Source organism: Dipodomys spectabilis, unplaced genomic scaffold (genome assembly GCF_019054845.1).
Source record: "Dipodomys spectabilis isolate Male_0828 unplaced genomic scaffold, ASM1905484v1 ptg000089l, whole genome shotgun sequence".
NCBI lineage: Eukaryota > Metazoa > Chordata > Mammalia > Rodentia > Heteromyidae > Dipodomys > Dipodomys spectabilis.
In genome coordinates this window covers 18,379,895-18,401,750 of record NW_024870766.1, presented here as the reverse complement: position 1 = coordinate 18,401,750, position 21,856 = coordinate 18,379,895, and the positions used below count along the sequence as shown (strand labels likewise).

The 21,856-nt window shown below is 38.2% G+C and overlaps 1 protein-coding gene across 1 annotated transcript in view; it reads right to left on the bottom strand.

Annotated features, from left to right (window-relative positions):
• Positions 1-6,196: 6,196 nt before the first annotated feature.
• The window catches only part of Prkar2b (protein kinase cAMP-dependent type II regulatory subunit beta), an 85,372-nt gene continuing 69,712 nt past the window's right edge, over positions 6,197-21,856 (bottom strand). Inside the window, exons 6-11 of the mRNA XM_042684728.1 lie at positions 20,825-20,978; positions 15,826-15,927; positions 13,708-13,782; positions 10,193-10,258; positions 9,620-9,764; positions 6,197-7,379 (exon numbers count right to left, since the gene is read on the bottom strand). Coding sequence (XP_042540662.1) covers positions 7,246-7,379; positions 9,620-9,764; positions 10,193-10,258; positions 13,708-13,782; positions 15,826-15,927; positions 20,825-20,978 — 676 coding nt within the window. The 3' untranslated portion in view covers positions 6,197-7,245. The remainder of the gene's footprint in view (positions 7,380-9,619; positions 9,765-10,192; positions 10,259-13,707; positions 13,783-15,825; positions 15,928-20,824; positions 20,979-21,856) is intronic.

Below are 21,856 nucleotides of genomic sequence, written 5' to 3'. Positions count from 1 at the left end.
CAAAGGGAAACCAGATGGACTACATCTCCCAGTGGCGCTTGTACTACTCATCCTTGATAGTAAACAAGAGTCATAGGGACACGTGTATCAGCTGGTTTGTTTTGGTGTCTGAGACAAAAGGGAGGGGGCAGAGAAAGGGAGTGTTTTAAAGCTTGGGGCCCTTCTTTTCCTTTGGGCCCGGTAGACCCTTTAGAGCAGCCCCAGCCTCTAGCAGCACCCACTCCCGGCTGTAAACTGCCCGAGCCTCTGACTGCTCCAAGTTTGGCAGGAAGCCAAGGTATTGTTTTAGAGCTAGGGGAAGGAGATGACTGCACAAGCGGAAGCCGAGCTGGCCCGGGAGAGACTGGGTCACTCAGAAATCGTGGTCACAAGGCACAATGTGGATTGTGAAGGCGATGATTCCGCGGCCCCCCTTCCCCGGTAGAAAAACACTGGATTCCTTTAAAGGAGCTTAACGCCTTCTCCAGACAGCATCTGGAGAAGATTTCTTTGTCAGCTCCGTTCAGTTCATCCAGGTTTTGTTGTATGGCCCAAGCCAGGCGTTTGGAGACTTGAGGATGAAAGCAACTCAGTTTAAAGACTTCACAAAGCTTGTTCAGAGGCGTGAACTATTAACTATTACTTTGAAATCGCAGCCAAAGCGGTGCTTTCCTTACCGATCTACTTGGTGGTTAAGGTTTCATAGACGGGTATAAGGTTAACAAACTGATTTAACTTGTGAAATACCTGTAATAGAGTTTCTCTGGGAAGTTTTTGGTTAACTGTTTTTTCCCCCTCCCAGTGATTTCTGAAAGAAAGAAAAACTGTCTTTGCTTTTGGCTTCCACTGAGATTCCTCCTTTAGTTCCTAAGGCTCTGACTCACCGGAAGAGGAGGGCGGCTACTCTGGCTTTATAGTGACCTTCTCTTCAAACGAGGCTGCTCGTTGCAGTTGGGTGCGCCAGGTCTATAATTTTTTAAAACTATTCACATTACAATGGCATAATTAAGCTCCCCCTCCCGTTTAACGTGTTTAATCATTTAAGGTATGCTTTAGGTTTATGTATCTTTAGTTGTCTAGTTGCGTGCTTAAAACTGAGATGATGGAAACTTACTAGTAAAATTCCCTTAAAGCTAGCTTTTGGAAAGAGGCTGAAATCATAGCTAGCTAATTTCTTTAAAAATTGCCTGCATTTTTTTGAGTTTTAAATCTACCTGAGTACCATGTAGCAAAAATCAAGAATTCCAAAATAATCTCCATATGTTGAAACCAGAGCTCCTATTCCTTTAGGGGATCTCCATTGGAATCCCTGAAGTGAAAGTTAAGGATAAAATAGTCCTTCCTCCCTACTGTGTGAGGAAAGGTTTAACCTTCTTGTGCCCATTCATAAATAGAAATCAAACATTTTGTTTCTCAAAATAATTCAAAAAGGGATAAAGAAAGATAAAGCAAACCAAAAATAATTCAAAAGAGTTCCACCAAAATGCCTAGTATTTCCAAGGATGAAAGACTTGAGTTTATATCTTATAAAGTGACTGCCAAAAGAACTCAGGCTAAGGTTTATAAGGCAGGCATTCTACCACTTCAGTCACACTTCTAGTTTTTATTGATTTACTCATTTTTTGAGTAGGGTCTTACGTTTTTCCTAAGCTGGCCTGTATAGTGATCCTCTTAACTATGCCTCCTGGGTATGTGGGATCATAGGTGTTCACCTCTTCTTGATTAGTGTGATGAATATGATATATACATGCATGCATAAAATCTATACCAAGATATGTCAAGAAATTGCCTTCTCAAATGAAAATGTCTTTCAGCAGTTTTTTTTAAAAGTTTAGTTTTTCATAAATACCAACTTGTAATTTTTTGAAGAAAGAAAAATAATTAAGACATCCTATTTAGGATGTATTTCACCTCTTTAGAGATGAAACTAAACAATTTCCCTTGATTCCACCATATCTAACTTACTAGTGACTACTTGACTAAAACGTAGGAAGTAGCAGCATAATGAAGTTTGCCTGAAGGTTGAGAATATCACTATACAAGCTGGGTATCAGTGGCTCATGCCTGTAATCCAAGGCTGAGATCTGAGGATCATGGTTTGAAGCCAGTCTGGACAGGAAAGTCTGTGATATTCTTACTCCAAATAACCACCTAAAAGCTTGAAGTGGAGCTGTGGCTCAAGTGGCAGAATGCTAGTCTTAAACAAAAGAATCTTAGGGAATCCCAGGCCCCAAGTTCAAGCTTCGCACACACACACACACACACACACACACACACACACACAGAGTGCAAATTTTCAATAGATAAAATCACTCAAATACTAAAATTTGGAAGTAGAGTAGGTATAGTGTAAAACAGTTAGTGCCCAAACATTTTAGTCTCTCGGTAGGTAATTTAAACTCTCACAGATCTCTTTTAATATAGCTTACTATACTTGGAAATTAATTCTTATAATTAACTTAGTTAAAATTAATCAGATAAACTCAAGTTGTAATGAAATGCCTGGGAGCTAATGAGTGTCATTTCAGAACTGAGCAACAATATGGCTCTTGGTTTTACAACTTAATGTTCACATTTTGCTCAGATAACTGTTAAAGCAAGACCTTTCTTAAGTGGACTGATAGGTGGGTGTCTTAACACTGTCCCAGGAGGAAGACTCAGTGGTTCAAAAAGGAAGGAGTCAAGAATGATTGCTGGCCCTCCCCCACAGTATAACCCCTGCTTTCACTGTATTTGATGTCGGTATAATTTGTGGAGGGGAAGGGGAAAACAAGTCATTTAAATAAGGATACAGGTGGACCCTTGCAGCAATGAGAAGTACTTGTCATGTCGAAAACGGAACTTTACAACTTTGGGGGGGGGAGGGTTGGGGGGGGGTGGGAGGCTGGGAAGGGATGTGAAGGATAAACAAAGGAGGCTACAATGCTTGATAGGAAATGTACTCATTATCTTGCCCATGTAATTGTAACCCCTCTGTACAGTATGTTCACAATAAAAAATGATTGCTGGACTTCTGGTGTAACTGGGGTATACTGATGTAATTGAAACAGGAAATATTAGAATAAATTTGGAGACTGAGGGGGATGGGAAAGGATGAGTTCAAATTTAAATGGTATAAGCTTGCTGTGCAACCAGGAAATATGAGCACAAGGGTTAAGTAGACATCTGAATGCACTCATCTGACTTTAAGACATCCAGGTCTAAGGAAAGAAATTCAGGAAACAGTCTCTTGGGGGAAGAAAGACGTTTTGTGCTCTTCTCTGACTTTTGCTCAAGGCTGGTGCTTCTGCCTCGTGAGCCAGGCCTCATGTTCCAGCTTTTTGCTGGTTAATTGGAGATTGTCTTGCTGCTCAGCAAGAAGATAGGTATCCAATTAGAACAAAAATGGACACTGAATAATTAGAAGATATTAATACAAGGTTTGGATGGCTCATAAAGCCTTTCAAGAATTTTAGTTTGTAAACTTTTCCATCACTAAAAAGAAAACATTACAAAATTGTAGTCCCAAGTTGCTACAAGGACCTTATATAGTTTTGTGATTTGAGGCTACTTCCAACTTGCACTTAAATTTTCCCTTGTGCCTGGAAGAAAGCTTTTTTATTTTCTGATTAAGAGTTTTTAGGAAGACATTAACTTACTGTAGTACAGTTGGTCTAAACTCAAGTTTATTTCATATGTTACATTTTGCTTGTTTACTCAAGGTTGGCATGGCATTTTACTGCTTGAACCATACTCCACTTCCAGCGTCTTGGTGGTTAATTGGAGATGAGTGTCATGGACTTTTCTGCCCAGGCTGGCTTCAACTTGTGAATCTCAGACCTCAGATCTCAGCTTCCTGAGATCTAGGATTACAAGCATGAGCCATCAGCACATGGCAGTTTTGCCTACCAATATCAAGAAAACTGTATAAAGAAAACAACCTCCCATATAGGTGGCATTTCATTTTTTATAATTAATTCCTATCATGCATCTTCAAATTTTCCTATATACAGAAGAGATATACTTCTGAATTTTCAAGGCAATTTTAGATTTATAGGCTTGAGTATGCAGATGCAATTTGTTGGACTAATAAAAAGTTCTCTCAAAATTGTCTCACTGATTCAGAAACATCATACGAATTTTATAGTAAGCTAATTAGTTGGAAACATGCCAAAAATTTGACCAGAAACCAAGAGATTTTAATTCCCAACAACTCACAACGTTAACAGTTTTGATGATGGATTCCCCTTGGTATAGAAATTGAACCAATTTATATTTTCATGAGTTTTGTTGAGCACACAAGTCTTCTCTGTAAATAACTGGTGTACTTTACTGCTGACATTTTCATAATTCATTATGTTTGTAACAGTTGTAAGTACGTGTGAAGATGAACAGCTATGTATGTTTTTATTGCACAACCATTTTTGCTGCCTTAGAAGTATCTGGAGGTTTATCTCAAAATCTCATTTCAAGATTTCCTTTTTTTTTTTTTTTTTTGTTAAATCAGTGATATTCAACATCAGGCTGTAACTCTTAGTACTTTTAGTTTCAAAAGCTACAACTCTTATTTTCTCCCCGGGTTAACATTTACTTTGATAGAGCAATTCCCTCTCCTATTTTATAAAGCTTTGGCTTTACCCATACATCTAACTCTACACATTATTTTCAAGTTGTTGAAGGTCATCTAATCCTTGTAATATAATTTTTCTTCAAAAAGTTAGTAAAAATATTTGTTTTTTGAGATTCTTTGGAAAGGGAAAGAATGCTGCATTTTTTCTTTGGTGGTATTGGGGCTTGACCTCGGGTTCAAACGTGCAAGGCAGACACTCTTCACTCAGATGAGCCATGCTTCCGTGTCTGGCTTTTTGTTCATTATTTGGAGATAAAGAATCCCAAAGATTTATCTGCTCAGGCTTGTCTTTGAACTGCTATCATCAGAACTCACCCTATTCAGTAGGTAGGTGACTGGCTGCAATTTTTTTTAGGGGGGGCAGATAGTGGAGTAACTAGGGCTTGAACTCATGGCCTGGACACTGTCTTTTAGCTTTTCCCCTCAGTGCAGGAGCCCTACCACTAGAGGCCTTCTGTCCTACTTTCTGCTTTAGGGTAGGTAATTGGAGACAAGAGTCTCACGGACTTTCTTGCCTAGACTCCATCTCAAATTAACCACAAAAAAGCCAGGATGAGGTATAGCTTAAGTGGCAGAGTACCAGCCCAGCAAGAAGCTGAGCAAATGGGAGGCCAAGTTGAAACTGGAAAAAGAATTTTTTTAATCCCAAGTAGTATGGACTTTTGATTTATGGACTGTTTTAATTAATTTTAACAAATTAATTTTACACATAAACTCCTTAGTCAAATTAATCTACAACATACACTATTTCTCTCACATATGACTAACAGTTAAAAATCTTAATAGACAAACCTGTTCTTGTGTAAAATCTTGTGCCATTAGGCTATGGGGATTACATCTCATCACACTCTTGATCACATTTATGTACTACCTAAGTCCTATTAGTGGGAGGAAAAGTATTAAAAACAGATAGAGTGTTTTACTATAAAAGTGTGCTTTATTATAAGGAAAATTTAAATATAACCAACAATACTGAAAATAACATAATTGGTATTTACAGCCTTGGTCAAAGTTCTTTATTAAATAGGCATGTTTTTACTGTTCTGTGGATAGTTAACCATCAGCTTATACAACAAAAAAATAATACAAATTGATGAACTAGGAACTTGGGAGTTTTTTTCTTAACAGACATGACTTTTCAAATAAATGTAAAATAGAAAACGAGTCTTCATATAGACTTCCCTTTTACTAATAGATTTTGTAAAAATGTTAAATACTCTTAAAATGTGGCTGAAGTTAGTTTACATTAACTTGTTGTATATACATTATCCGATTAACATCTAGCCATATTTTCAGGTATAAGTCCATACACATTCTCTAATAAGACCAAAACAGCCACAGATTAATTTTTCCCATGTGAATGCCTGTATGTTGTATATGTTCTAAGATGTGTTTCCCACAATGAAATTACTCATTTAAAGCAATGGGTAGAATTAATGTGTCTATACATTTTGTCACAGGGTCTAAAATCATGTTGAGTATATTGCTTTGGTTGGATAAAACTAAAATCCACTTTTATTTGGCAGAATAAGCATATAAGCAGTCAAATGCAATGAGTACATTTTAAGTTTTCCATACTTATGGTGTATGTGGAATAACAGCAATTCATTTTATTAATATACATAGCTTACAAAAATTATTTCTACTACTGTCAACAAGTTTTTCATGAGTAAAAGGCCAACCAAACCTCATGGGCTATCAATGAGTGACACTGCAGTTGGCAGCCAGAGAACAGAAAAACATGGGCACATGTGTGCCAGAGACAGTGCCACTTAGGCCTGCTGAGGAACACAGAAGTATCTGTGGGCATAAAGATAAAACAGTCCCAAATATGTTAAGTATAAGACCTTTTAGAAGATGAAAAATGTCAGATTTAACAAGTTTAAGCTTTGAAGAGAAGACTCCAAGTCTTTGGACTCATTGTCCAAATCAAGCTTCTAAAGCTAGAGAATACGGGAGATACAGAATGAAGAAAAGAAGCAAGATATACATTATCTTTCATCTACCTATTATCATGACTAAATTGCCAGTCCTTAAAACTACTGGAGTATGTTACTGACATTATGTCAAGAAGTCAAAATGTACTTTATTGCAAAAATATAAAAAATTTAAAAATTGCATATGTTTCATACCATTTTACCAATAGACCAAGGCCAACACATAACACACAAGCCAGAAAAAACTTTAAAATGAGAATGACTGAAACTTTGCTATACATAATGAGTTATAAAAAGAATGCGATGCCATGCTGGGTAGCATGAGTCATTGCCAAGTTCCCTCCAACATGGGCACTGTCACGGGTGGGGTATCAACTTGAGTAAGTCAAACACATATTGCCTATAATAATGTCTTTTAATCTTCTTAAACATGAATTCTTTCAATATATTACAATCATCGGAATAAAACTTTCAGTCAAATTTTGTGGAGTAGAAAGTCATTTTATCAATATTTTTTTTTATGAACTACTCATTAGAAAGTGATGTTAAAGCCTATTGATTATTAAATCACTACTGTTTACAGATACATTGTAAATGTAAAAAAAGGAAAAAACCTGAAATCACAGAAAATGCTTGGCATCTACACAAACACATCCTCAGTGGACTAACCACTACTGTGTTAATTTTTCACTATAGGTCTTCTTGCTTCATACTTTTGCTTCATGCAGTGGGTTCAACAATATCCATGTTTGTTCCAAACAGGGCAACTAACTGCTCTTCATAGGTGGCGATGTTCCTTTTCATAATTTCCATGCAAGGTCCCAAAAGCCTTTCAAATGCTTGCACATCCATGGCTATGATAAGGAAAGAATAAATTTAATAATATTTGCCATATTAAAAGCTCAGTCAGAATATCCATTCTACTATCATCATCCATTATCATATAGCAATTGTGGCACATCAATAGTGCAAAGTATTTTTAGTTGTAAGTATTGTAAAATACAAGAAAAACATTAAAGATTAATAGTCTACTTCAAAAAAGAAGCATACGGGGCCACCCTCAGCCATTCTCAGGTCCTTTGGCAGATGGTAAGAAAAGCCAAGGTGGCCGGAGGGCTGATACTAGGATATGGGAACTTTTAAAAATAAACTTTGGCCAAGTGCCAGTGGCTCACACTTATAGTCCTAGCTACTCAGGAGGCTGAGATCTGAGGTTCATGGTTCAAAGCCAGCCTGGGCAGGAAAAGTCCATGAGTCTCATCTCCAATTAACTACCAAAAAAAGCCAGAACTGATGCTGTGGCTCAAGTAGTAGAGCAGTGGCCTTGAACACAAAAGCTCAGGGACAGTATCCTGGCCCTGAGTTCAAGCCCAAGGACCATCATCAAAAAAATAATTTTGATGTCTATAGTCATAGAAACACCCCAAAGTGGCAAGGGAATGTTTCCTATTCTCAGAATTAAATTTTCATAAAACTTAACACTCTTATTCAAATACTTTCTATACAATTCAAGATGGCAGTCAATACACTGCTTTGTCTACTATAAATATATGGTATTTTTCACTTTGCTTGCCTGTCCTGTGCATTTTAAAACTGAATTTATATATGTACTGTCTTTCATAGCCTAAAATCCTTTTGCCCATCAAATTTACAAAGGTAATTTATAAGGATGGGGTGAATGGGCAATCTTACCCTTCTGGCAGCATGTAAACCAGTACAAACTGTGTATCAAAAATTAGCAAAAAACCTGCTTCTGAAGTACACTTTAAGAAAAATCTTATCTGTGGAAAGGTCATCTATATGTGTGTGCATGTGTGCACATGCACATACACTGACACACACATGTAAGTACATAGTCAAAATCCACAAAATATTTTCCAGAGGACATCAAGTAATTTATGATGTACGTATTTACCTAACAATGTTAGGTAAGGAATGTTGATAAGGAAATTTCTATAGGCTATCATTGGTTGAGCAAAGTTGTTTACAATTTTTGTCTTTGGTGCCAGTCAGTCCTAGGGGTTGAACTCAGGGCCTACGTGCTATCCTTGAGCTTTTTTTGCCCAAGGCAAGGTAGGTAGTTGGAGATAAATTGTCTCACAGGCTTTCCTTCCCAGTCTCAGACTCCTGAGTGGCTAGATTATAGGTGAGCCAATGGCGCCTAGCTTACAAAACTTTTCAAAACAGAAAATCTATATAAATGAAAGCAAAAAGCAATTATAGTAACAATTACAAAGTGGTGGTCATGGTGTGGACAAATCTTATTTTTTCCAATATTTTCTATATTCCTCAGGTTCTTTTTAATATGTGGGTAAGTATCAAGATAATTTCACTGCCATCATTGTTACTCATACTAGCTCTTCTGAGGGAAAATTGCCTGTCAGTCCCTAAGTCTTCACCAAGTATATTATACTTATTTAAAACCTTTTTAAAACTGGCCACTCTAAGAAGTTAATTCTGGAGATCTTTGCAAATTTTAAGAACATTGCAACTAAGTTAATCTTGTTGAATTATGGGTGAAGAGCCTGGAGAGGCGAATTACTGTGGGATTTGTTTTATTGAAAATGCCATTTGCTGAATTACATTTTTCATTACCAAGACAAATGATTTGTCCCAAAATCAGATACATAAATATGTCTTCCAGGTGAAAACAGCATTTCTGCCAAGCTCTTTTGGTAAAAGAAAGTAATAAACAGCTGAACAGCAGACACTGGAGTCTTCAACAAGCTGGACTCTGGGTCTCTGTGCTTGCCCATGTGTATTCAATTTCACTCCAGTGCTTATGAAGGAACTTTACAAACACATTACCTTAATCTTGTCTTTTGAAGAACATAGCACATGTTATTTATTTGACATTTTACATAGAAAACTGGTACTTGGAATTCTTATTTCAATTATTAAATGCATTCATACACATATAAAACAAGATGGACATAAAACTTCTTAAAGAAAAACAGTTCTCATAAACATATAACGCCACAAGTCCTAACTTTGGTCTCTTCTGGGGGAGCATAGTTCTTGTGAACCCAATCAACATGATCCATGCAATATGAACACATAAACTGAAGACAGTGACCACTGTTTCAATCCTTACCTAAGCACTTCACAGTTCCAATGGCATGCGCAGAAGCTGCTCGGGGTTTGTTTGTTACCAAGGCAAGCTCTCCAAAGTACTGTCCCCGAGAACATCGGGCGATTTCTACAGCACCGTTCCCGTTCTCCTCTACTTCTGATTTACCCTGTAGAGGTAAGAAAAAATATGAGGGTGTGGGGTGGGGGGTGGTGGTGGGGGGTGGTGGTGTGTGTCTGTGTGTGTGTGTGTGTAGATACTGTGGCCTGAAATCCTGGCCTTGCATTCCGTGCAATTCCTCACTCTGCTGTTTTGCTGATTTCTTGCATCCTTCCACTTGATCTACACCTCTAGTTCTAGCTTTTTGCTGGTTAATTACAGAGAAGAGTCTCGTGGACTTGTCTGCTAGGGTTGGCTTTGAACCATGATCCTCAGATCTTGGTCTCCTGAGTAGCTAGGATTATAGATATAAATCATCAGTGCCAGCTTAAAAACAGTAGCTTTTACTCCACTTATGAAAAGAGAAGTTAAGCTTAGTCTAAGAAACAAAATCTATTTTATTGCTTACTAATATTAGGTGGACTTAAGAACACTTACCTTTCTTTTCATAGTAATTTTCACTTCTCCAGATTCTACAATAAAAAAAGAATCAGCCAAATCTCCCTATGAGAAAAAAAAACACAGAACAACCAAAAACAATGGTGAAAATGCAAATTTGACAGCGATCCTGAAATCATGTTCTTGAAATCAGCCTGAAAAGTGATACCCAGGTGAAGAGGCTATTTCCTTCTCTGATTTAAGAGGTTAGGATTCTTAATTATATTAACAGTTTTATTTGTAAAATTATTTGAAATAATATAGTCTTTACCACAACATGTCTGCTAAAAGCTAAGAAAATATGGCAAATAACACTAGGATAAGAACCTCCCTCAGATTTTGGCCAGGGTAACAGTATATGTAGTTTGAACTGGCAACAATACTTTGCTTCCTATCCTGGCAGCATCTCTCCTGTTAGCAGGAGTATATCCCTGATTCCTGAGCCCTGCTATGTCCCCCGAAAGTAACAAGCACTGGTATGGTAACCTATGGTAACCATGGACTCAAAAGAACAGAAAGCAAGCAGCCAGGTATATTAGGAGGTATAGATGCAGGCCTTGGAAGTCTGGAGTCTTGAGTAGTATAGATGTGGGCCTTGAAGTTTTTACTGCAGTTAAGGACTAAACTCTGAGGTGCCAGAATATTGACTATCCACCAACAATCTTTGAAAAGACCTATAATCCTAAAGAGTGGTCCCATTTCTAACCACATATGCAATTCTTTTTTTTTTTTTTTGGGTCCAGTTGTGGGGCCTGAACTCGGCCTGGGCGCTGTCCCTCAGCTCTTCAGCTCAAGGCTAGCGCTCTACCACTTGAGCCACAGTGCCACTTCCGGCTTTTTTTCTTTTTGCTTATGTGGTGCTGAGGAATCGAACCCAGGGCCTCATGCATGCAAGGCAAGCGCTCTACCACTGAGCCACCTTCCCAGCCCCCACATATGCAATTCTTGATTTTGCTTTACAAAAATTCTGCCTTGATTTCTAATGGTTCTCCCCCCCCCCCCCCACCCCCCCGGTTGTGGGGCCTGAATTCTGGGCCTGGACACTGTTCCTCAGCTCTTCAGCTCAAGGCTAACGCTCTACCACTTGAGCCATAGTGCCACTTCCGGCTTTTTCTGCTTATGTGGTGCTGAGGAATCAAAACCAGGACCTCATGTATGCAAGGCAAGCACTCTACCACTGAGACACCTTCCCAGACCCTCTAATGGTTCTTTTAAAAAAAATAAGCAGGGGCTGGGAAGGTGGCTCAACGGTAGAGTGCTTGCCTTGCATGCATGAGGCCCTGGGTTCGATTCCTCAGCACCACATAAGCAAAAAAAAAGAAAAAAGCCGGAAGTGGTGCTGTGGCTCAAGTGGTAGAGCGCTCGCCTTGAGCTGAAGAGCTGAGGGACAGTGCCCAAGCCCAGAGTTCAGGCCCCACGACCGGACCCCCCCCCCCCCAAAAAAAAGTAAGCAGTATTCTATGTGAAAAGATAGATTTTAAAACTTGGCCTCTCAGAGAGACTCTAGGAAAAAACAGGTATTTCAAAACTCTAGTATAAATAAAAAACAGCATCTATTATATCACAATTATCCTGCCTAGGCTCTGGGTCTTCTACCAGTACAGAAAAACAAAAACAAACAGGTTTGTCTCATAAAAATAAATGATGACTCTAGATTTCTAAAATGTAGTACATACACATATTTACAAAAGCTTAAAAGTAACAAACTATACACAAATACCTTTAATTATTAAATACAGCATCTTTTCATTTTAATGCTAGGGCCTCATGCATGCTAAACACATTCAATCACAGCTAGACTCTCAGTTTCCTCCTCCATTTTTCTGTCGTTTATTTTTTTAATTAAAAAAAAAAACCTCAGCTGTGGGGCTTGAACTCAGGGTCTGGGTGCTGTCTCTGAGGTTTTCCTCAAGGTTAGTGCTCTACCATTTTGAGCCACAGCCCCACTTCCAATTTTTGAATAGTTAATCAGAGATAAGAGTCTCACAGGGACTTTTCTGCCCAGGCTTGCTTCAAACCATGATTCTCAGATCTTACTCTCCTGCATAGCTAGGAGTACAGGCGCTACTGGTACCTGGCTCTCTATCAAGTTTTTATAAAAGCTTCATGCTGAATTTCCAAGTGTTATAAGTCATAATAGGTCTATTGGCTGTTGTGTAAATGTGCTCCAAATGTCTGTAAAAGTGGCGACATCTAAATGAAGTTTGTAGGCAGTGTCAATGTCAATGTCCTGGTTTTGGTATTGTACAACAGTGATGCAAGATGCACTGGAGAACTGGGTGAAAAGTGCTTGGGAACCTTCAGATCTATTTTTCCAACTTCTTGTCCATCTATGTTTCAAAATTAAAAGGTTTTATATAAACAGTATTTTAAGAGACTAGGGGGGTGTAACTGGGTGGTAGCACACATGCTTAGCATGCATGAGACCTTAAGGTCAGTCCCAACACCAACCCACCACCACAACAAATAAACACAAGCATTTAAGAAGTGCTCTGTACTTGACTATATGATAGTTCCTATGATATAACCATAGCCCTGACTGCTCTAATCCATATATATACGAGCAGATACAGAAATGGAGACACACATACACATGTGGCTGGTTGAGAGATTTACTTATGTGCCTTCTAGACAATGATGTTTTTCCTCACTGCCACAGATCTTGACTCTCATTCCCAGATAAAGAAGCAATAATTCAGATAATACACTGTAATATTATGATATAAAAACTACATTATCTATTGGAAGTTCATTTGATATGTACTTATACTTCTAAACTCTCCTGCTTTACCTGTGAATTCCAACTTTCATAACTCCTACTTTGGCAGCCCTTTGGACCATGGAGGTGTGTAATACCCTTGATTCCAATGGGGATCTTAGAAAAGCATCAGGGGTTCAAGAACAGGCTTAGTGAGCACATTTTGTGCTTGGAAGCCATAGAGGAAATGGGGCGCTGTGTCTCCTTCTTGGTGAATGTTGTCTAGCAGCAGCCTTGGGAGTTTCCTCATGGAGCAGTCATGCTGACCTCTGCAGAATCTCCTAATGGACTTGTGGGTTTTGTTACCTCATGGACCATCCACTGATTTCCTCTTATAATTGACAGCTTATTATGTAAAAATGAATTTCGTGTCACATATTACAAAATGATGAAGAAAGCCAGTTGAGGGTTTAGGGTTATATAAACAATATTTCTTTTGTCATTCCTGAGGCTTGAAGTCAGGGCCTGGGCACTGTCCCTGAGCTTCTTTTACTCAAGGCTAGTACTCTACCACTTGAACCATAACACCACTTCCAGCTTTTTCTGTTTATGTGGTACTGAGGAATCAAACCCAGGGCCTCATGCATGCTAGACAAGCATTCTACCACTAAGCCATATTCCCTGCCCATAAACAAAAATATTTAAATAGTTTAATGGCTGTAAACTAAACCATTTTAATAGATCATCTGATAGAATAATAGTTTCTCCACTGCTACATATTAATAAAGACCTTTAACTGAATTACATTTACAAATACCTGAGCAATGATTTGTTCTCCATCATTGTAAACTTTGGTGCCTATCACATCTACCACTTTTAGGCGTTCTGAAACCTACAAGGAAAAAATAAAGGTTATTAAAAAGAAATAGACTAGCTGGGTAATCTACCTAGTTTATAGATTAAAACATGGTAGCCTATGGGCTAATAAATTAAGCAGTATGTGAGCTGTATATTTGATTGCTACATTACTTAACAGCTAGCATTTTGAAGTAAAATTTTTGTTATTTCCAGCCTCCCTCAAATTATAAGACAACTCAGCAACCCCAGCCCAAATTTCCAAATGGCAACAACAAAGCTGTGGTAATGGCAGCTGTTTCTTTAGATGGAGCACATGGTCTCTAGTTCATCATAGTCCCTTCCTGGCTTGCTTTCCGTCTTTATGTCAATTTGCCTAGCTCTGCAAGGGTTGGGTTTCCACCCCTGAACTATTTCTATTTAAGGAGATAGCATTGCTGGCGAAGCTCAGCTGTCTAACATGCATTCTGTAATGAGGCCAACATCCTACCAGGCATAAACTCACAACTCAAAAGGGGCATTAGAAAGGAAAAACACCACTGTGTTGACATTTGCCACTTTATAAGACCTTTGTAGGCACATACTGTGCCCTTCTCTAATTACTTTCAACATGTTTCATGTATAAGACTACACTGTCTAGACAACAGAGTTTAACAATGAGGTATGACAGGTAAAGCTGGGTTTTTAGGCTAACAACTCTCATAAGTTTATTCCTTCAAAGATAAAACTCTAGCAGCTGGTCTTAATTCAGAAGACATCTGGGCTAAAAACTGGAGGCGATGAGGGAATGAGGCAGGGATTGTTCAAGAGAATATTCTAGGCAGATGGCAAAGCACACAGGTTTGAAATTGAGAAACAGGGGGAAGCTGGTGTGACTCTAGTAGGACCAGTATGGAACTGTAGGAAATGGGGTAAGAGGGCACAGGGAGGGAACACCCCTCACTACAGTGCCTTAGAGACCTGTGAGCAGGATCTTAAACACGTGACTGCCATAATCAACACTTACAAAGGATTCTGCTGGTATCTGGTACAATTCAGGCAAGAGGTGATGACAGCTCAGACAGGAGGTGAGGCTGGTGATGTGAGTAGGAAAAGATCAGACGCTGGAAGTGTCTTGAAGACAGGGCAAGGAACATTACTGGCAGGTAGGCATGGGAGGGGCAAACAGCCAAGTAAGTGGTAACTGCTAGGTTTCTGGCCTGAACACTGGAAGAATGTTGTTGCCAACTACTGTGATAGGGAAGAAAACTGAGGAGGAGGTTTGGTGTGAGCTAATTTTGAAATGTTTATGAGATGTGACAGGAGACATTAAATAAGCAGTTGAGGATGATGTCTGATTGTAGGAGGTACCAGTATTTAAGCACAGGATTTGACAAGTTCACCAAGTTAAAGTGTAGCTTGAGAAAAGATAGCCAGAAGCTTTGAATACAAATGTAAAGAGGAAAGAAGAGTAAACCGGGAGACAAAGTTTGGTGCCAGTGGCTCTGGCTGTAATCCGAGCTACTTAGGGCTGAGAGCTAGGATTGCAGTTCAAAGACAGTCCAAGCAGAAAAATCCGTGACTCTTATCTCCAATTAACCTGCAAAAAGCAGAAGTGGAGGTATGGCTCAAGTAGTACAGCACCAATCTTGAGAAGAAAAAAAAAAAAGAAAAAGAAAAAAGCACTCTGTCCCTGAATTCAAGCTCCAATTCCCATGCCAAAAAAGAAGAAAAGAAAAGAAAGGAAGAGAAAAAGAAAGAAAGAAAAGAAAAACAGGAAGGAAGTTGTGTTTAGATAACTAAATAACTCCCCCCTGTAACATGTAATTAAGTAGCTCCAGCAGACATTGACATGATTGTTTTAAGTCTACTACTAGTTATAAACCACATACAAATTTGCTATGGATCTTGTACTAAGTAACAAAAAGCAAAAGCACTTATAAGGAAGTAAAAGAAATACATGAGTTATTAACACAGCACCACCATTTATTCTTTTAGCTTGAAAATAACGATCAATTTTAATTAAGAAAACTTTTCTGTAGAACTAACTCTTGATAGCAAAACAAGCTTTTAAGGCAGAACAGAGTAAACATGTACTTACCTCCAATGATTTAAGGAATGGCAGTGACTCAATAAAGCTTTCATACATTTTTCTCTTTTTGGCATTGTTTTTGACAATTATTCTCCTGAAGGTTACCCTGTCCTAAAGGTATAATATCAAATACAAAGACTGTTAAAATACAGGCTCTTGGAAGAAAAGAAGTCTGAACAAAACAGTTTTCTCACAAGGAATGAACAATAACAAGATTGTGAAGCAAAAGATCAACATCTTTATAGTTTTAATTCAACTCATTTCACAAAATATAGAATCATGTAAAGTAATTTAGCCTTTTTGGGGAAGTGTCAGTTGATTTTTATTAACAGAAATCTGACCATTATGTGACGCTATACCCACAAGGAGGCGCTATCAGACCATTAAAAATACAGACCAGACCCGTGTTTACTGTGAATGGCGGCTCTAGGTTACAAAACCAGTTATGTAGGACATGACCAGCATATCTATAAAAAACTAAGTAGAAAGAAAACCTCAGTATGCATTCCTCATAGTAACACTGCTTTGTTAAATATTTATTTCAGTCATACTCAAAAGACTTGCACATAAATATAGTGGTCATGATGTGTTTCCTGAAGTAAAAACTACATGAAAAACATTACAAGAAAAAAAAAAATCACAAAATCACACTGTCAGAGATCTTGAAAATTATGTATACTGGGTTCTTTTTCATATCTACATCATGTCAGAATTTTCTTCTGAACATGTGAAGGCACAGAGGAACTACATTTTCTTGAATAAAGTCTTCTTCGAGACTACAATGTTGAGGGCTTAAAATCCTCTTATTTATCTCTACTGGGTCCCAAGATCTCAAAGATGCAGAAGTGAACTGAAGTGGAGAAATTTCTAAGGACAAGAACTCAAAAATTATTCACCTAAAGTATTTATTTTGGCTGGGCACTGGTGGCTCACACTTGTAATCCTAGCTCCACAGAAGGTTGAGATCTGATGATGGCAGTTCAAAGCCAGCCCTGGCAGGAAAGTTCCTAAGACTCTTAACTCCAATCAACCACCAAAAAGATGGAAAGGAAATTGGCTTAAGAGGTAGAGCGCTAGCCTTGAGTAAAAAAACAAAACAAAACCCTCAAGGATAGTGCACAAACCTTGAGTTCAAACCCCAGGACTAGCAGACAAAAAGAAAGAAAGAGAGAGAGAGAGAGAAAGAAAGAAAAAAAGAAAGAAAGGAAGGAAGGAAGGAAAGGAAGGAAAGAAAGAAAGAAAGAAAGAAAGAAAGAAAGAAAGAAAGAAAGAAAGAAAGAAAGAAAGAAAGAAAGAAAGAAAGAAAGAAAGAAAGAAAGAGAAAGAAAAAATTCACTATTATTTTAAATCTTAAATGAATGCTCCCTAATTATAATCACATAGTTTTCCATTGGCAGACAATTATACCATTATTAAAATTTTTAAATTGAGATAGTATTATTACTTAATTAAAAGTAACTACACCAATATATGAAAGCTGAACTTAAATGTACTGTTATGATGGAGAAAAAAATACAGTGAAGTTGTTAAACTACCAAGGTCTGATGGGCTCAATGCCCCCTCCCCCAATTCATTTGATGCTGAAACTCAATCCCCAAGGTGACAGTACTGAGATGGGCCTTCAGGAGGTGATGAGGTCCTGTGTGTAGAGTCCTCATGAACGGGATTAGTACCCTTAAGAGGCCCTGGAGACTGCCCTGCCACTTCTACCTAGTGGGGACGGCAAAATGGCCATGTACACACAATAAAGAAGTCTCCAACAACTGGGGACAAAGGTCTCGGGACCTCTGTCTTGGCCCTTCCCACCTCCAGAACTGTGAGAAACAAATGTTTTATTGTTGAAGCCACCCATCTCACAGCAGTCTGTGTCCTATCTAGCCAGACTAGGACATTAGGAAGTTAAACACCCTGTTCCCCAATTTATTACTTTCAAATTGCCTAGAATTTGGATTTATACTCTTAATTTTTTTAAGGAGTAGTGAGTGAATTTTACAAGATAATGCACAAAATTATTGAACTTATTTCCAAGCCTCACTCTGCATCAAAATCTGCTGTAGTAGTAATTTCTCAGATTCCATGTCTAGCTTAAGAATCTATATCCTATAAAAGTTCCCAAGTGATTCTTACACATAAGAGAACCAAGACCATCTTAGGACAGAGCTGGCTGCAAAATAGAGAAGACCCAAGTCTGCATGATAGAATATGAGTTCTATCTCTCAGGAATAATTTTCTATTATTAATGGCTCACCTCTTTGTACCTGCTGTAAACACAAACAAAAAACTCAGTCCAATTTCAAAGCTTTAATCATTGTCATTTCAATAATAACCTCTGAATGTTGAGCTCAGTCATGTAGACCAGCAAACTTCTCACAGCTAACAGTAACCAAGTGTTATTTACAGAGTGAGATTATTAAATAAAGGACTTTTGGGAGTTGCTTATCTTTACACCTGCACTTTCATGGCAGAGATCCAGTTTGTTGACCTTAAAGTTTTCATTCCTACTCAACTTTCCCTGAGAAGAGATTAGTTAGGCAAGTTGCTTTTAAAAGCTGGCTTGAAATACTACAGAATTATCTCTAATTGGTATTACTGTTTTTAAAAGCTATTGCACTTATACATGTACCCCACAGTGATATCATACACAGCCTTCTTTTATAAACTCTAATGACATGTACAGATTCCCAAAAATCTCTGTAACTGTTTCTTAGAAACATAAGTATTATATACTGTGGGAAATCCTGGGTTATTTAGTGGCTAACTAAAAGTTTCAACAAGGGTAGAAACTGTCAACATTCAAAGAGGCCAATCTGAAAATAATTGATCTTGTATGAGAAAGGTCTCCTTGGTGTGAGACAATCGAATCCAGACTGGCAACCCCATTGGAATGACTACATTTTTAAGTTGTACCTTGCTTAACAGTACAGATCATGGTAGATACTAGATTTATCTGGGTAAACACTTTTTATAAACCCAGGTCTGCTCACATATGTTTTTTCTTTGCTAGTTTGGGTGTTCAGATCTTCAAGAGTCCTTAAAAACACTTCAGATTGAGGAGCTGCCTTCCACCTAAAACAGCTCCATTTTTTCCCCCTACAACTTAAAAAAGTGACTCATCATGTTTTAAATAACTGCCTGGTTCTAATAAAAAAAAAAAACAAATGTAAAACATCTTGTTTCTCAGATCAAGAGATATTTTTATCAGCTCAATCTACTTCTGAGTCAAATGCTGAGTTGAATAATATGTAACTTCTGTAACACCGCAGTCCTTAGAAATGAGATAGTTAAACAAACTTCCTATTCAGTTCAACTTCTTCTACTAAGTGATTTAGGAAAAATAACCTAAGAAACATACACCAAAACTACAGGGTAGGCTGTTTTCAACCATATGTACTGCAAACACCAGGCAGCTCCTAGAAGCTGATGAGAAAAGCAGATCACAGGCCTCACCTTGAGTCTACAAGATTCCCAGGGGATCTACAAGCTTATGGAAGTTGAGAATCGCTATCCATAATACAGCCTTCCAGAAGACTTAGCAACATATTAATCTTTGCACTGTGCTATTGTATATGAAAAGAACCTCTTTCCCCACCCCCATTGGCCATATGTCTTTAATCATTGTCTTCAAACCAAATTTTAAGTCATATAGAAACACTACAATTAAGAAACGTATTTAAAGGTATAGATTGAGCATCCCTTATATGAAAAGCTTGAGTCAAGTAATGGTTTTGGATTTGAGATTTTTTTCTCAGATAAAGGAATATTTACATTTACATAATGAGTCACCTGAAGTATGAGACCCAAGTCTAAACACAAAATCCATTTGTTTCACATATATCCTGTACATCTTGCCTACACTATTATACATGTTACAGTATGTATTCTTTTATACCATGTTATTACAATACAAAATCACAACATGTATTGTAATTTTATATAGTATTTGTAATGCATCTGTGTCTATGATGATAACCTGTTACCTGAGGTCAGTTATGGAGGCATGTCAGTGCTCAAAAAGTTTTGGATTTTAGAGCACATCAGCTTTTGGGTTTTCAGATTAATATCTAGGTCTCACTGCCAGAGATTCTGATAAAATTAGTCTGTCATGGATCCAAGCAAGAGGATTAAAAAAATACTGCAAGTAATTCGGACATAGAGTCAAGTAAGAAGCCTAGTACCAAGTATTGTTTACGTATGCACAACTGTTAAATATAAAGCTGTTACCAATCAATTGATACCACTCAGAGAATCAGTTTCTAGTGGTTTCTCAAACTCTAGCATGCAGACTCACCTGGAGGGCTTCCTCAAGTACAGACTGCTGAGCCTCACCTCTAATTTCCAATCCATAGGCTAGAATCAGCAGTGGGGCTCCAGAATGTGCATTTCTAACCAGTTCCCAGAGGCTACTACCACAGGACCATGTTGTGAGGTGGACTATTCATCAGATTATAATACTGACTTCAGAGAACTACCTGAGAAACTGCCATGCAGGATTTGTAGGACTTCTGTTTGTTTTGTGCTGGTTCTGAGGCTTGAACTTAGGGCCTGGGCACTGTCCCTGAGGTTATTTTGCTCTACCACTTGAGTCACAATTCCGTTTCTGGCTTCTTTGGGAACTTAATTGGAAATGTCTCACAGACTTTCCTGCCTGGGCTGGCTTCAAACTACAATCCTCAGATCTCAAGCCTCCTGAGTAGGATTACAGGCATGAGCTACCACCCAGCCTGAGTGTGTGGTTTTAAAGAGTGGATAAGGAACATTTTGGATCTGGCCTCATACCCCAGGGTCAAGAGATCCCATGCTCTTGATTGGATGAAAGGCTATGAAAACTTGGACTTAGCAAAGTCTTAGCGACCAAATGTTCAGCATCTATCAGTTGCTTAATAAATTCCCTAATGACTGATGTTTCCAAATAAATCTACATATTACAAGTAAATTCACTATCTACATGTGTATTGTCATAATGGTTCTTATAAATAATGAGATTCAGATCAAATTAACATATACTCACCAAACCCCACAGAGCACCGGGAGAGGTAGCCGTGATTGTAGCTGCTCTGGGTGTATTGTACATTAAGGCCAGTTCACCAAAACTCCCACGATTATCATAGTTACCAACACATCTTCCAACACCATCACATTTTACATAAATATCAAATGTTCCTCTGTTGGACATATAGAAATTAGAGGCAAAAGAAATTCAAGCAAAATCTAATTACAATGGAGCATTATTTCAGAGAAGAGCCTATCCCTCCCCACTGCTAGCAAGTAATAAAAGGCTGGGGATGTGTAGATCTGTGGAGAACACCAACTAGGCTAGAGGAGGGGCATGCGTGCTCTGCTGGGGAAAATGGAACTAATCGATCACAATTTAAGGTCAAATAAAGGATGAAAATCTGAGGCTACAACCAAAGAGGAAGTCTTCTGAAGGAATACAATAAGAACAATGAGGGACTAAAAGGATATTTACCATGTAATGTAGGTGCCGATGTTTCTAAAGTGAACATGTTTTATCTTTGTGAAGACAGAAAATGGCTTTTTTTAAGAGAATAAAGCTGTAACAACTCAATTAGTCACCACTCCAGATAACTCACTAGGGACATGGGCTGGACCCCATCCTAGATGCTTGCATCTGTAAATAAAGTTCTGTTGGAGTATTAAATAAATGTGTGGCTTTATGCATTTTCTGTGACTGGTGTTAGCTACAAACACACAATTGAATAATTGCTGCAACAGAGCCCTATAGGCAGGACCACAAGACCTAAATATTTATTCTCTAACCCTTTACCTTAGACCCAGAATGTCTGACCCTGTTTGTTTTTTTTTAAATAGTTTTCTATACTTATATTTTGGGTTTTCTTCTAGGCAAAAATAACTCTGGCCAGGCACTGGTGGCTCACATCTGTAATCCTAGCTACTTAAGAGGCTGAGATCTAAGGATCATGGTTCAAATCCAGCCAGGGCAGGAAAGTCCATGAGATTCCTATCTCCAATAAACTACCAGAAAACCGGAAGTGATGCTGTGGCTCAAGTGGTAGAGCGC